The sequence below is a fragment of the Toxotes jaculatrix genome, chromosome 1 (assembly GCF_017976425.1).
Source record: "Toxotes jaculatrix isolate fToxJac2 chromosome 1, fToxJac2.pri, whole genome shotgun sequence".
NCBI lineage: Eukaryota > Metazoa > Chordata > Actinopteri > Toxotidae > Toxotes > Toxotes jaculatrix.
Window position 1 is genome coordinate 13,482,294 of NC_054394.1, and position 16,019 is coordinate 13,498,312.

Genomic DNA, 16,019 nt, shown 5'->3' on the forward strand with positions numbered 1-16,019 from the left:
AATTGGTCATGGCATTTAGGATAAGATGAGTTGCCCCAGCAGATTAACACACGGGCGCACACACAAACACACACACACACAGATGCTTCTGACATGCCATCTGAATGTCCACATATCCATTAGAGCAGTCTCCTCACTCAGCAGAAACATTCAGAGTGAAAATAAGATGTTATCCTTTCCTCAGTTCGGCAGTCCACAGCACACACACAAACACAGGCACACACACGTCGGCTTGCCTGTTATCTTTTTATGTATTAAACCAAACTTGCAAAGGGTGAAAAACAAGGAACCACATTGCTAACAATATGAGTTGCACTATATTCTGTTTTCATTTGCTGAATGATAATACCCTTAATGCATATCCTGCCACCATTTGTTTACTCCCTATTTACTTCATTATGTGAAAACAGTGTGTTTAAAAGTCAGGCCGCTGATAAAGCACTGACAAAAGTGCCTTGGCATCGGCCGATCAAACTTTTCAAATGTTCTTATTAGGTATAATGTCACAGTGGATTGACCATATGCAGAAAGATAAAAGCAATAGAATTAAACCCATGTAAACTCAATCTTCAGTATGTGCCGTACCTTTTTGCTGCTGATACTGTGTGCAGATGATGGAGCGCCATCAAAACCTTTTGTATGAAGAAGAAAATGAACGTGTGCTCTCTTCTTTTAACTCCCAAACACCAGTCCCTCGACTAATTAGCAGGCTGGGAGAGAGGGAAGGTAACGCAGTGTTGAATGAAATGAAAGGAGAAGAAAGAAAAAAAATTCCCTCTCTTTCATTTGGTATGGTAATATTTCCTGCTCACATACTCATCGTGGCTGAGAACAAGCAGTTGGGGGACGATAGAGACAGAGGGAACCAAGTGAGGAAGGGGGGAGGTGGGAAACCGGGAGAGATGTACAGAGTGATTTGTTTTTGAGAAAGAGGGGAGATAGAGGAAGAAGGAAGGGAGGGAAGATGGAGGAGGCACAGAGGTAGAGGAGACGAAAGAGGCATGAAAACAGAAAGATACGGGAGAGGAGAGCTCACTACATCTTGCTCTTCAACTCATCCTCAGCAGATGAGACGAAGGGTGAGACGAAGTGAGAGCTTTCTGTTGCAGAAAGAAAAGTACCTTTGATAAGTGAAACATTTTGGGGCACAGAGCTGCAGACAGACAGATAGGCAAACAGAAAGACAGATGGGCAGAAGGAGAAAAGAAACTCGTACAAACAGAGAGGCAGGTAGTAACTGTAGACACGACAGCAAATAGACTGGAGGCCAAACAGCATGACAGACATATGAGCAGGCAGACAGACAGAACAAACCCAGCACTCCTGTGGAATTACATGTCCCGTGACACACTCGTGTGTGTGTGTGTGTGTGTAAGTCTTTACAGGCTTGTTTCTTTTTGTCTAATGTGTGTGTATGTGTTGGTGTGTGTGTATATATCATGTCTCCAGAGAATCTTGTGCTGCTTCGTTAGATCCTGTTAATAATCACCCAACAGGGAACAATGCTCTGGCTGCTGTTCTCACACACACACACACACACACACACACACACAAACATATAGATATGGAAACCCTTTAAATCTTGTTCATTCTATGGATAGGACACATATTTCTCTTCTTAAATCTTCTTTGTAAATGAGCAGACAGGCCACTGTTTCCTCTTCTGTTCAGTATTTCCTTTGTTCATTTAATCATGTTTGACCACCTCCAAAGAAACAGAGACAATATGGGAAGACTGAGACATATTTATGAAAAAAAATAAGAAATAAATTAGACCGTAGTAGCAGTAATACACGGAGAAAAGAAGCAATGTGCCAGCAAAGGCAGTGAACAAGAAGACTGTAAGATATCAAAAACTAGTTATAAATGGGTATAATAAATGCACATTTGTTAGATATTTAAGAATCAGCCTTGCAAGTGTTTTATGAAGAAGGAAACACATTAAAAACCTTTGGATACACACAGTACATTTTGGTATGAAACACTGAAACTAAAACTAAACTCCACAGTGCACCTATCAGTTGCATAGGATTTTGTGTGTATGAATCTCGTCCTGGGCCCTGTGTCATGTTGTAGCTACACATGGGGCCTTTTGTCTTATTCATATAGTTACATTGATTTTATTCGTGATCTCATTGTCCTCGTTCTTTCTTTGTCTTCTTCTTTTTCTGCCACACATCTTGCTCATACATCTATGCATTGTTTTCTCTGTCCTTCTCTCTGTCCCTCTTGTTTTAAAGTTTAAAACACAAAGGGATTTTTTTTTCTCTCATTTCTGTTCACATCAGTTTCCTGCATCTTTCCCTACCCTTCCGCTCCCTTTTCTCGAATATACAAATTGGAGCCTCTTCCCCCATTTCCATCTCTGCTCTCCCCCTCCCCTTCTCTTCCCCTGCTTTCCTCTCCTCTGTGTGTCATACATAATAGGCCCAGTGCAGGTCTGCATGTGTCACACATGGGAGGAACTCCTGTGTTTTTTAATACATTTTTAATCCCGGCATTTGATGCCCCCCTTGTCCACCATAATTTGTACTGACTGCTGAACAAAATCAAAGGGCTTGTATTTGCTGGTTCTCGCCTCTGCTGCTCTCTGCTACAGAAAAATGCATTTTTTATATCACTTTTTTCTCTTGTCCCCCCTCCACACACACACACACACACCTTAGTATGTTTATTTTGACATGAAAGTGGGCCTGTATGAGAGCTCTGGCTGTTGCAAGTCACTCCTCATTAGTGTTCTGATTTCCCTATGCTGTGTGTGTGTGTGTGTGTGTAAATGTACTGGCTTCTTATTATATGGTGCAGAATACCTCTGTGTTTTCTATTCAGTTATATGTATTATTCTTCTCTCTCTTTAGATTTAGATTTACATGGGCCACTGATTTTTCTCTCTTTATATTGCCCCCCCCCCCCTTCTGTTTCTCTGCTTCTCTCTGTGTCTGTCAGTCTTTGTTCCATAAAAGCAAGCATTTCACTTGTCATGGGACCACTTTTCTATGCACACACGTTTTTTTTTTTTTTCAATAAATGCACAGTTTATGACTTTTTTTCATGCCATTGCTTAATACAAATGGTTCTCTTTATTCCCGACCTCTTGTCTAGGGATGCTTTGTTTTGTTTGTTTGATTTTTTACCACCAAGTCTGTTATTCATTTAGATGTACAGTGGGGTCCAAAAGTCTGAGACCACTTTCCCATTCAAGTGAATAGGAAGGTATATTTTGTATCCTCAAAGTGGACAAAGTGTTTGATTATTGTCTCATACTCATTCGTGTTTGGGTCCTTGCATGTGTGTCTAGTTCTTTATCTTTGAAAACTTGCATCCATGATTGCATTAAGTAATATAGGTCTGATTCCTTTAGAAAAACATTGAGATTAGAGTAACTGAAATGCTCAGGTATTGAAGTTTCTGCTGGCTGTGGAGTAATTGGGTTAAACTAATAACAATTGGCAGCATATTCAAACAGTATGTTACAGAATAAATTTGAAAAAATGCATGTCTGTATTTATATACAGTATCTAACTGTATAAAACAGTTAGATACTGTATTTATATACAGTATCCACCTGTTTTATACAGTGTCAGCGCTGTGCACCCCTCTACAATGACAAGCCATTCCGGTCAGGTGACCAGCTCCAGCCTATGAACTGCCGACCTTGCCTCTGTCATGGCCACGCCCTCTCCTGTCACTATGACGTCCAAGTCGATGACCAGCCAGATGAGCACTATCGAGGAGGAGGAGGCGTCTGTGACGACTGCATGCACAACACAGCAGGTATGGTGTTAGTTACATAATTCATCCTATAGTTATCCTTTCACATTTTATAACTAACCCTAAATCAATTAATAATCCTCAATCATAACTTAAAAAACGCGACCTTCCCACGATTTTCTCTGTTGCGTGGCCTGACTGATTTCATTGTAAAGGACATGATCGACCCCCAAACACAAAACCTCTGTTCTTTAGAAGCTGTTACTTTGTAGATATTATCTGTATTATGACCAGTCTAACCTTACTCATCCCACTCCTAACAGATGCTTATAATCAACACTAGTTTAGAAGTGTGTGCCATTGCTGTATTTTTAGACAGCCATGCAAAGCAACATCAGTACAAGTATAGGATTGAGTGAGTATAATCATGTAAAAACAGATAGACTAATTCAGATTTATGCAAGTATGCGGTATGGACTCCTTAATGCTTACTGTTTTAGAACTTCTAAGCACTGTGAAGAGAGTCAATAGGATCTAATGGCAGTTGTAATTTTGAGGATATTTATAAAGATTATTTTTTGTGCCTTTGTCTTTTTCCAATGTAACAAATAAGTTTGAAACCTCGACTTTTGAACATGAACATCTCTTTTGATCTCTTTCTGTTTTCCATCTCTTCCCTCGTCTTTCGTGCTCTCCGTCTCATCCTGTTTATGTCTCTCTCACCATCAGGTAAGAACTGTGAGCTGTGTATAAGTGGGTTTTTCAGGCTTGAGGAATCTGATCCCACTTCACTTGACATCTGTCGACCCTGTAACTGTCATACCGCCGGGACAGTCAACGGCAGCATGGATTGTGCCCAGGTACACAACAACACAAACAACAATTCAATTGCTGATGAATGGTCAAACTTCAAATTTGTTGATTAAATGCTTTAATTCAGTTCAAAGTAAGGGTGAGTTTTAAGGGTTAACATGAATTTAAGCGCTAACAAATCACACTCAGCACCTAATCACTGTTTCCTTCAGTCTATTTTCTTTTCCATAATGCCTTCATGTCTATTTACCAGCCTGTTTATTTCTTCTCTTCCTTGCACCTGTTCTCTCTTTATGTGTTTCTTGTCTCCAGATGGGAGGTCAGTGTCAGTGTAATGCTGCGGTAACAGGCCGTCGGTGTGCAGACTGTTTGCCTGGCTGGTATGGTCTGAAAGCCTCAAATCCAAATGGCTGCATCCGCTGTAACTGCAGCGATATTGGTGTCATCAGCATCTCAACAGCAGCAGTTCCCAGCTGCAACCAGGAGACGGGACAGTGCCAGTGTAAACCCCATATCACAGGTAAACACACCGCTGATGCGCATTAGAGACAACTAGGTTTTTAAAGTTGTAATTTCTGTGTTTTATTTAGATGATGGGAGGTTGCCAGTGCTGTAGCGGTTTGCACTGCAATTCTGAGACAATCGTGTGCTGGAGGAGTCACATGATTGACAGTACTGCTTCTTGCCCCATAGATCTCACCCATACAAGGCAGGCGATCTTACTGTGGGGGAGGGTTCAATTAAGATAAGGAAAGATAAAAGTAATTTAAATGTAATATCAGCAATCTCTTCACACCTTGGTATTTTAGCACAGCAACACATCAACTACAAAATGTCTGGTTCTTAAAATAGTTTCTGTTACAAAATGTCCCAAAGTACTTTGATAACTTGTGCTTTTCATTAGAATAGTTAGTCTTTAATTGTCCATTAATGGCATCTTAATTAATACGTAGGCTCAGCTGTTCACGGGGTGTACACGCAAGCAAAAGTGGATATACTAGGTGCACACACCCAAACACAGGCATGTGTATACACACCGGCATAAACACATATCCCAAAGTGTTTTGCCAGCCAAAATAAACAGGCTTTTCTGCTGGCGGTGCTTCCAGCCGTTGTGCTTCTCTTTTGTGATAAATGGTTTCACTCTCTCCCCTGTGTGTCTTTGAAGAGCCGGCTCGTATGAAATGCAAAACCAGCCAACGCTCCTCAACTCAACGCATCATGGTTATTGCTAAGCCTTGCTATCAAGGGCCCGCGGTTGTGCGTGTGAGTGCAGGCATGTGTATGTGAACTTGTAAATGTCTGTTTATGTTAATGCTTATGTATACGGAAGAATGTCTGGATGTGACTGTGTGTTTATGCACGTTTGTCTGCCTAACTGTATGCAAAGAATGTAAGAGTTTCCTAGTGTGGTGTACATAAAAGTATGTGTGTGTGTGTGTATGTGTGTGTGTGTGCGTGCCTGAATGCCATCAAGGACTAAGCTGGTATTTAATTCTCTAATTCAATGCCAAGTTGATTAAAACAAACTGCTGCAGCCCCTTGTATTTTTCACACTCCTCCTTACAAGACCCACTTTCCTTTTTTCTGTCCCTGTTTGTTTGGTTGCTCCCACAGGTATTTTTCAGAAATTAGATTTGATTATGGCAATTTATTACTGCCAAGCTGATACTTTGAGTAGAGCAATGGCAGGTATGCTTCAGAAGGACGGAATTGAAATGTGCGCACAGAGACACAAATACACACACACACACACACACACACACACACACGTAACAAGGTGCCAGAGTGCAGTGTGTACATAATAGTGTTTGAAATGGTGATGCATGAGCCTGTTAACCAGCTGGCTACTGATAAAAGGGCTGGGCCATGTCCCGAAAAATACACACACATATGCACACGCGCACACCCCGACACAAAATTACTCCCTTTCTGTTCTGGTATAATATCTTCTACCACATTATACTGTTTAATGTTCTCACTTTCTTTCTTTTTTTGTTGTCTTTTTCCTTTTTCCTGTTTCCCTCTCTTTCCTCTAATCTTCTCTTATGTTTCTGTTAAGACGTTTGTTGGACCTTGTATTTGAATGTCACAAGTCTAGCTGCAAAAATAGGATTCGCACACGATTCAGTGTCTAAAATGTAAATAGAAAATACACTAACTTTTATAATGGGTGTGGGATTCTTCATTATTTCTATAACTTTATTGAGAAAAAATTACACAGAGTACTATACATCACAGCACTGTTAGGGTTGTAAGCATCAGTGTGTCCGCCAGCATATTTACTCGGATGTGCACACACACACACCTCGACACGCACACACACACACAGAAATATCTTCACTGCACTATTATGAAATATGATCTATGGTGAGAAATACATTCATATCTATAAAATCATTAAAGTGGGCAGACCAGGGGAAATGCCAAGTGTCTGCTGCAAACTGAGTAGGACACACACTCATACAGACACGCACACACATGGTCATGTGCACTAACACAGATGTACAGGTATGGTCTCATAGATGAATGTGCACGCACACACACATTCACACCCACCCACATACGAACACTCGCTCATAAACGGCTGTGGTGACTGCGTTGCCCCCAGGCATCCATTTAGGGACAGATTGCCTGTCATGGAATACGTATGGCATATTCAAATAAGCCCTGCTCACACACACTGCATATCATAGTTTAACTAGGCCCATAGCCTAGCGCTGCTGCTGCAGCTATAAAACCTCCTACAGTATGGAGTTAGTGTTTGTTACAATTCAACAATTAGAAACAGAATAAAAATGATTGAAGATGATGATTAAAACACAGATGCATGCAATGAATAAAGAGCAATAATCTGACTAAAAGTGTTAATTGGTTAATTTCACATGCAAACTTTTTGCATGAAAATACTAAAAGGTATTAAATGTTTTAAGTATGGAAAGCTTTAATTGTTTATACTTAACTTGTTAGTAAGAACCTGCAGTTTTGTAGTTAGAAAGTTCTTGTGGAATCTGTTAATAATGAATAATTCTAATAATTTGGCAAAAAACAGAAAACAAATGCTCTTCTTTAAGGGCTTTACAGCCAAGCTTTGTAGATGGAACTCACCTTTTCTTGTTCTTACACCAGATGGTAATTTAGTATTATTTTTATGTTCCTCCATCCATCTTTCCATCCTTCCATCTCTTTTTCTTTCCCTCCATTCTTTTCTTGTAGTTGCTTAATTTATTTATTTTCCCGCTCAGTGAAATTAAGTGTTTGGCCTTAGGTGAGTGATCCATCATATGTAGAGGGCCTGGCCCTAATGATGGCAGTTTTATACACTCACCCACCATTTTTCTCGCTCGCTCTCTCACACACACACTCACACATACACACACATATGCCTCCAAACAGAGAGAGGCTAAACGCTAGTTGGTGAACAAGCAAGCATCAATTCACTTTTTTTTTCTATTTCTTTTTCTCTCAGGTGGCCCCCCCTCTACTCCCTCCTCAACATTTCTTTAAATTCTTTTTCTCTCTCTTTCTTTCCCTCTCTCCCTCTCTCTCTGCCCAGGTCTTTCTTGTGACCGCTGTGAGTTTGGTTATTGGAACCTGTCCCACCCAGACGGCTGTGTCCCATGTGATTGTGACCCCATGGGTTCCATCAGCCAGTTCTGTGAGCCTGAGGGGGGGCAGTGTGAGTGTAAGCCCGGGGTGGGGGGACAACGCTGCGACTCATGTGGCAGCGGCTCATATGGTTTAAGACTGGAGGGATCTTGCGCTCCCTGCAACTGCTCACAAGAGGGGACCGTACCAGGGACAGACTGTGATCCTCACACAGGACAGTGTGTGTGTAAGGCAAGTTAACTAGTATATATATATATATTTTAAACTTTATGACAATTTTGCTGTAGTGGTTCAAAGTTCATTCTTGACCTTGAAACAATAGCAGTTGAGAAAACAGTCTCACCTTACTGTATCTGTTGTGGAGCTTACAGTTACATCACATGATCTTCATCAGCATAATAAATGAATCATCAAATATTAGTTTGCTCACTGTCATGGAATTATAAATGTCCATATTTCCATTTTTATAAGCACTTCCAGTTCTTCTCATCCCTGTTGTCCTAAAAGTTGACATTGCTGACTTTGCCATAAAAGTCATGTTCAACAATCAGAATTCCATCTCATACTGAACAAAGCAAAGATAACCTCTCCTTACCAGCTTGCAGTGGCACTTCTGGCCACTCACCAGTGAATAGCAGTTACATTCTGATAAAATATGTGATAGAGGATTATGGTTCAGAAAATGACTACTTATGTACATTATAAACAACAAAGAGTTTTCAGTAACTGGGGTCACTTTGATACTGCAGATCATTTTAACATGACCCTTCATGCATTGTTTATCCAAAACACACTTATCTTTCATCTTCACATCCCTCTATCTTTTATCTATTATACTTTCTTTTTTTAACCTCCTTATTTCTTTCATAGAAACATGTGGAAGGTCGCCACTGCGACTCTTGTCGTCATGGTTACCATACCCTGGAGCATCGAAACTCCCTGGGCTGTCTGCCGTGTGCATGTGACATCAGTGGAACTGTGCCAGAGGGTACATGTGATATGTGGACCGGACAGTGCCCATGCCGAGAGGGGGTGGAGGGAGCACAGTGCACCAACTGTGCCCACAACTACTACAACAGGAGTTTAGACCTCCGCAGTAAGAGAATTCAAAGCGGAAGCCTAAAGTTACTTCCAAGATTAGTTACACACTTTTAGTTTAGTTTAGCATTATCTACACAGCTTAAGTTGCTCTGAAACTTCAACAAATGTAATGGTTCTATATAGTTTGTGAGTTTTATGCAAGTTATTTTGTTTTTGTTGTTTAAGTGACAGTTTGGCAGAAAAAGGCTGAGGATAATCTGGTCTCTGATGTTGTTTTGTGTCCTGTCAGAGGGGTTGTCCCACGGCTGTGTACCATGTATCTGTGACCCCAGAGGAACAGTGCCGGGGACCGTCTGTGACAGCACTACAGGGCAATGCGTTTGTGTACCTACTCGCTATGGACAGGATTGCAGTAGCTGCCGACCCGGTGAGTGTGTTCGGAATAATGTATGGATGACAGAAAAGGTAAGGAGTAACAGGATAAATAAACTAAGTGTATAGATAACTGCCCAAAGTTTTAAAACTGCCCCGCAAACATGGTAGGGAATCTGGGGAAATTGGTGAAGATCAGTGATTACTACTGTAAACTTCTAGCGTTTGCTCCTTTGTGTATGGGGGCATGGATTTGTGTGTGTGCGTGTGTGTGTGTGTGTGTTTTGGCATGTGCTTTCTGCCAGATCGCCACTCAGTGATTGTCTTGTTTGTGCCAGATGTCAACAACAGCACGGCAGAGGGAAAGGATCACTTCTCCTCACTCATCTCACTCTTTGCTCGTCTGTGCATTAGCTCATGAATTTGTTTGTGTGGTTAGTCTTAAGGGACAAGAGGTAACAGATGTTGTATTGTGTCAGGAATGGAGAAGGACCAACAGCAAAGCCAGGTTTACTGTAACACAAGTTGAGAATGGATGTGTTGATGTAAGGTTGTTAAGAAAAGTAACAGAGGACACAAGATAAAATAATCTGTACTGTTATCAGGTAACACAGATACACTGTTTGAGTGTTTTAGCCTAGCTCCATTCCTACAAATTGTCTATCTTAATTTCCTCAACAGTTAGTTCATGCCATTGTGAATTCCTTGTGGTTAAATTGAATGTCTAATTTGTTTATTAGCCACCAGGCCTTGAGAAAAATAAACCAAATTGATTTATACTTTAGAACCTGGAGTGCTCAGTGTAACCTCAGACACACTTATTGGCTTTGTGCTAAATTTTATTACAAATAAATTGCCAACAACACCCCATAATGGTGATTAGGAGGGACATAAAATTATGCAGGCTGCATCCAAAATCAGTCACTCGAACTAGAATTTAAAAATTGTGAACCATATAGTGATCAGTGGATAAGTTTGGATACAACATCCAAGGCCAAGAAGGAAGAAACTAAGAAATAAAAAATATACTTGTAGGCACATGAAAAAATTAATAAAGTGACTGACCAGCATAATTTTGTTTTTAAATGTTATGTTTGTGTCTGTCCAGGCTTCTATCTCTCTCCAGATCAGAGTATGTGTGCGGAGTGTGACTGCCATCCTATGGGAGCATTGCAGCGTGGGTGTGAGAGCCAGACCGGGCAGTGTGTGTGTGCCCATCCCTCGGTGGGAGGGCGACGCTGTGACCAGTGTCGTGAGTTGTTCTTTGGATTCAACCCTGGCCTGGGCAGGTAAGCATATAAAGTCAGTCACACACAAACATACACACACACATAGATGAACATTGTATCTGTGGGTTGTACATCTTGTAAAATTTTCATCCATTAATGGCACCAACTGTATAAAAACATACATGCGCACACGCAGCGCACATGCCAGCAGGTGCACTCTCTGTAAAGACAGATAGGAGGCCAGACATATGAGTTACATGAGTTAAGGGCTTCTTTGACCTTTACCACTCATGTCTCTACCTGCAGGCTATCTCACACACAGCACACACAACTTAGAACATGCATACAAATGTACACAAATGCAGCTGTACACTTTACACCCTGTGCATTACTGGTACACACACACATTTACGCTCCTCTCAACAGGGTGTCATAGCAGATAACAAACTGTTAGTGAAACTGACTACAGTGTGTGTGTGTGTGTGTGTGTGTGTGTGTGTGTGTGTGTGTGTGTGTGTGTGTGTGTGTGTGTGTGTGTGTGTGTGTGTGTGTGTGTGTGTGTGTGTGTGGTAGCTGACCTTGCCTGATTGCTATATTCTCCAGTGTTAAAACATTAAGCATGAGATCCGACTGTGGCTGAGATCTCCTCACAGTAGAGAGGGATGGAAGGATGGATGGAGAAAAAGCAACTGAGTGATAAAGGATACTTACAGACTGCTTTGTAAAGACAGTAAAGAATGGAAGCACTTGGAATAAAAGAGTGGAATAATTAAAATATGAGAGAAAGGGGTTAAGAAGGACATTCTTACATAGGTGGATAGTGTCATTGATAAAGATAGTAAAACACAGGAAGAGGCACAGATGAAATGAATGAATGAATGAGTGAATGAATACCTTTGTGAAAGGTATTTCACAAAAGTATTCAAAAGGTGTACCTTTGTGAAAGGTATACATTAACCAAACCCCTTGCCAGACTTATTTTTTCTGCCTCTCTCTGTCTGTGTTTATTCTCTGTTTCTTGTCTTATTTTCTCTCTTTGTGCAGGAAAAAAAGGACAAATTAAGTCTTAGGTTATTACTGCTGAATGTTTTCCTTGTGCCCAGAGTCACTCCATAGTGAGGATTTCTAAATACCATCAAGTAATTTATCCTCCCTCTTCAATCAATAGGCTTTACTCAAATTAATTTTACACACACATACACAAACTGATGTGTGAGCGGGTTGGCTGAAGATGTAGTCCTGTGTCTCCGTGTGTCTCCACGGAGAACCGGGTCAGAGAAATGCTGACCGCCGTTCCCTTCATCACAGGGAAATATGATGATTATTCTGTCTAGAGGGATTAAATATTGGCACACACACACACATTCACTTACACACATAATTTTATTACAAGGGATTACATATGTACGACTCCATGACTCTAAAATCTACAATAACATGCCATATGTGGTACTGGAAGCTGAACATCTTTAAAAATGATTTGTACATTTATTACATGGTACATTATCATGTAACATGGAACAATTTTATGTTCATTTGCACAGAACTTACTGCATGTATCTGCTAAATACTTGTTTGGTAGTGTCTATGATATCATCATTAGTTTGTTATTTCTCAGTAAATGCTCTTTTTCTCTTTCTCTCTCTCTTTTACACACATTCTGTACTTTGGGACTGATGAGAAAAGGGAATGAGTGTGATGTTGGTGTTTTCTTTCTCCTTGGGAATGGAGTGAAGGTCGAGTCACTATGGCCTTTGTGTGTGTGTGTGTGTGTGTGTGTGTGTGTGTGTGAGCACCAGTTGACAGGACAAATTTGCGGCTCGTTATGAGGCTGTGGCTTTTCACACAGTAATAAAGAAGGTGTAGCGGTGTGTGAGGGAGAGAGACAGAGCATGTGAGTACAGTATGTGGGAGATAGAAAAACACACATGGATAATGTGTGTGTGTGTGCGCGCGCATGCGTGTGTGTGTGCATGTGTGTGTGTGTGTGTGTGTGTGTGACAGTAATTGGGTTTATACAGTGTCACACTCTGTGCCAGTGTTGTGTGTGTGAGTGTGAGCCAAACATCTTCCTACAACCAGATTGTGTTGCACATGTGACCATTTGTGTGTGTGTGTGTGTGTGTGTGTGTGTGTGTGTGTGTGTGTGTGTGTGTGTGTGTGTGTGTGTGTGAGAGAGAGAGAGAGAGAAGAGAGAGAGACTGTGTGTGTGTGTGTGTGTGTGTGTGTGTGTGTGTGTGTGTGTGTGTGTGTGTGTGTGTGTGTGTGTGTGTGTAAAGGTGTGAGGTAGCTGGCCGGATGATCACCCACTGCCCAGCCCCAGTGAGGGTAACACCACACTGGTGACCCAGACACATACACTGTCAGACTCACTCACACACACACACACACACACACTTTGACAACTCTGAGGAGGAAAGCAGCTTCTGTGAAGTTAGTTTCACAGCTAGAGGGTGGTGGGTGGGATAGATGCTAGCGAGGGTCTCCCTCACAGTGTTAAGGTGAAGACCCAACACCTTTCAGACACATATACTTATCCAGTTGGAAGTTTTCTTTGAACATTTCCTCACTAATGCAGATACATCGCAGAGAGCATTTTCTTTCCCTGTCTCCCTGTCATCCTTGACCAAGACTCTCAGATAAAGCACCGTTTTAGAACAGAGCAATTATTCAATCGCACAAGAAGAAGAATACCGTATGTGGCTGACAACATGTGTGAGCCTGGTTCATATAACAATACAAACCACACAAGATGTTTGTAGTTTGTTTTTAAATAATCATTAGTTATTCAAATAACTTACAATGTACTGTCTGTAAGTTTTTTTATGTGTGTGTTGAATGTACTATTTGTATAAATGAGATCACATTTTTTTCCCTACTGTGTTTAATATGGTTCTGGAAATTAATTTAAATGTTTTGGCATTACTTTCAACCAATGAAGTGTGGCCATGAATGAAAAAGTGGACTGCATAAAAAGTCCTCATGTCTTTTTTTCCCCCTTTGCTTGACCAGATGCCAGCCTTGTGCATGTGACCCAGTGGGCAGTGTCAATGGTTCATGTCATCCAGACTCGGGGGTGTGTGTGTGTAAGCCGCTGGTAACTGGAGACAAGTGTGATGTATGTCAACCTGGAGCGAGTCATTTTGACCCTGAGAACCACTTTGGCTGCAGTAAAGGTCTGGTTTACGTGTTAATAAACACAAACATACATAAGATCACACCCATATGCACCAACCTAGGCATCAGCAACAATTCAGTATATAAATATACTGATTTAAAATTAATTCTGTGCAGTACTATCTTGGGGTTCTTGCTGACTTACTGCTGACGCTAATGATACATTTACACACAAGCAGCATCAGCATGTTCTATGGTGTGTAACCCTGTGAGATTAGATAATCAGTTTAGTCATTTAACAGGTTTTTCTTTCTCTCTGTTTATCTCTTTTTATTTAAATTTTTATCTTTTTGTTCAGCACCCTCTCAACAGCCTGCACCACTAGGTTTTGCTCTGAGTTATTCCTCCATTCAGCTCTCTTGGCATCCGCCTGACTCCCCAAATTCAAACAGACTCAACTACACATTAATCAGAGATGGACAGTCAGTGCATATCATCCAAAGTCACTATCCTTTCAGTAAGTATCCACACAGGTTTTCACTTTTAATCTCCTTCTTACTCATTCAAATGCACATGAAACAAACCTTGCTTCCCATTTATTGTGTTTCCTACCATTGTAAAATCACTCCTCTCATTTCTCTTTCCTTCTTCCCCTTCTTTAAGACCTGGAATCATTTGAAGACACTGGCTTGTCTCCCTACACCAACTACTCTTACTGGCTTATAACAGCTAATTTGGCCGGCATGACAATAAGTGCATCAGCCTCGTACCACACCTTGGGTGCACCACCTGAAGCCGACCAGCTCCATTTAAACCTTGTGGGACGACCAGGTCCAACCACAGCTAGCTTTAACTGGAGCTCACCACGAAATGATACAGGCCCAGTGGAAAGGTAAGGAGAGAAGAAAGTGAGTGAGGGTGTAGAAGCAGAGCACCCAGGTCAGTAGTGTTGCAGGGTTGGACTGCAGATTCAGTAACACAAGCTTGAACTTATGGGTCGTAAAATTTAGAGGCACTTTCATTCAGTTTATAGAATTGCAAAACAGCTGAAGGGGACATGTGCTAAAAGTGGTAGAAAGAACCAGTTAGGATGAGTGACCCACTAAAGCCTTTCTTGGAGACACAAATTGTTACAAAACACACTGAATTTTGAATCCCCTCAAGCAAGGTAGAGTGAGAATACTGACAGTAAAGCAGGTGTAGAGAGCAACCAGTGGAAAAATTTAACTTTTTGATGATTTTTGTGGGACACTTTTGCTGTTAATTGATAGTGTATACCTAGAAGCAGATAGGAAATATCAGGAGAGAGGGGTAGATGATCTGTAACAGTAGTCTGGTTCCAGACCTATGAATTACAGCCAACAATTCAAACTAGGAACGCTGCAGTTTAAATGGTACGTGTATTGGCCCCTTGTCCCCTGTGACATCCCAGCACTAGTCTTTAACTGAAACACATGACAAAACCATGTGGCCTAGTGGAGTGACATGGAGTGATGGAAAAACTGAGAATAGAGGAAGTGATTACCACAATTTTTTGTCTCCCACAGGTTTGTATTATCCTCCACTGAGTCATCAAGAGCAGAGTCCATCATTCACTACACAGGCTTATCTACAGAGGCTGTGGCAAGTGGTCTCAAGCCCTTCACCCAATACACTGTAATACTGGAGGTAGGTGGGACAAACAACCTGTGATTTACTAATGCCTACATCTTATTGTGAAGAGATGTAGGCATTAGTCAAAGTTTAGGCATAATACTCAGTCCCAATAAAATTACAATTATTTACCTTGTACAACCTACAAAATGAAAATGACAAAGTCCTATTCTTGTCTACAGGCGTGCTCTTCCGGAGGGTGCACTTCTACCCCACCACTGTCTTTTCTGACAGCCTCTGCCCCGCCACAAAACCAACCTTCACCCAGAGTCACTGCTACAGGGCCTCATACACTACAGGCTTCCTGGGAACCTCCCAGTCAGCCAAATGGTAGGACCCCATACCTACACACACATATACGTTTCACGTAACATTTCAGACAATCAACAATCTGCACATTTTTGTGTGTTTATTGTAGGTACATAATAAAACTGCATGAAATAGCAACTACAGAATTTATTCATGTCAATGTCA

The 16,019-nt window shown here is 41.2% G+C and overlaps 1 protein-coding gene across 1 annotated transcript in view; it reads left to right on the plus strand.

Moving 5' to 3' along the window:
* The window catches only part of ush2a (Usher syndrome 2A (autosomal recessive, mild)), a 189,552-nt gene that overhangs the window by 37,092 nt on the left and 136,441 nt on the right, over nucleotides 1-16,019 (plus strand). The window contains exons 12-23 of the mRNA XM_041037694.1: nucleotides 3,579-3,774; nucleotides 4,441-4,571; nucleotides 4,837-5,044; nucleotides 8,081-8,364; nucleotides 9,004-9,229; nucleotides 9,464-9,601; nucleotides 10,655-10,835; nucleotides 13,788-13,951; nucleotides 14,251-14,409; nucleotides 14,556-14,784; nucleotides 15,440-15,560; nucleotides 15,728-15,875. Coding sequence (XP_040893628.1) covers nucleotides 3,579-3,774; nucleotides 4,441-4,571; nucleotides 4,837-5,044; nucleotides 8,081-8,364; nucleotides 9,004-9,229; nucleotides 9,464-9,601; nucleotides 10,655-10,835; nucleotides 13,788-13,951; nucleotides 14,251-14,409; nucleotides 14,556-14,784; nucleotides 15,440-15,560; nucleotides 15,728-15,875 — 2,185 coding nt within the window. The remainder of the gene's footprint in view (nucleotides 1-3,578; nucleotides 3,775-4,440; nucleotides 4,572-4,836; nucleotides 5,045-8,080; nucleotides 8,365-9,003; nucleotides 9,230-9,463; nucleotides 9,602-10,654; nucleotides 10,836-13,787; nucleotides 13,952-14,250; nucleotides 14,410-14,555; nucleotides 14,785-15,439; nucleotides 15,561-15,727; nucleotides 15,876-16,019) is intronic.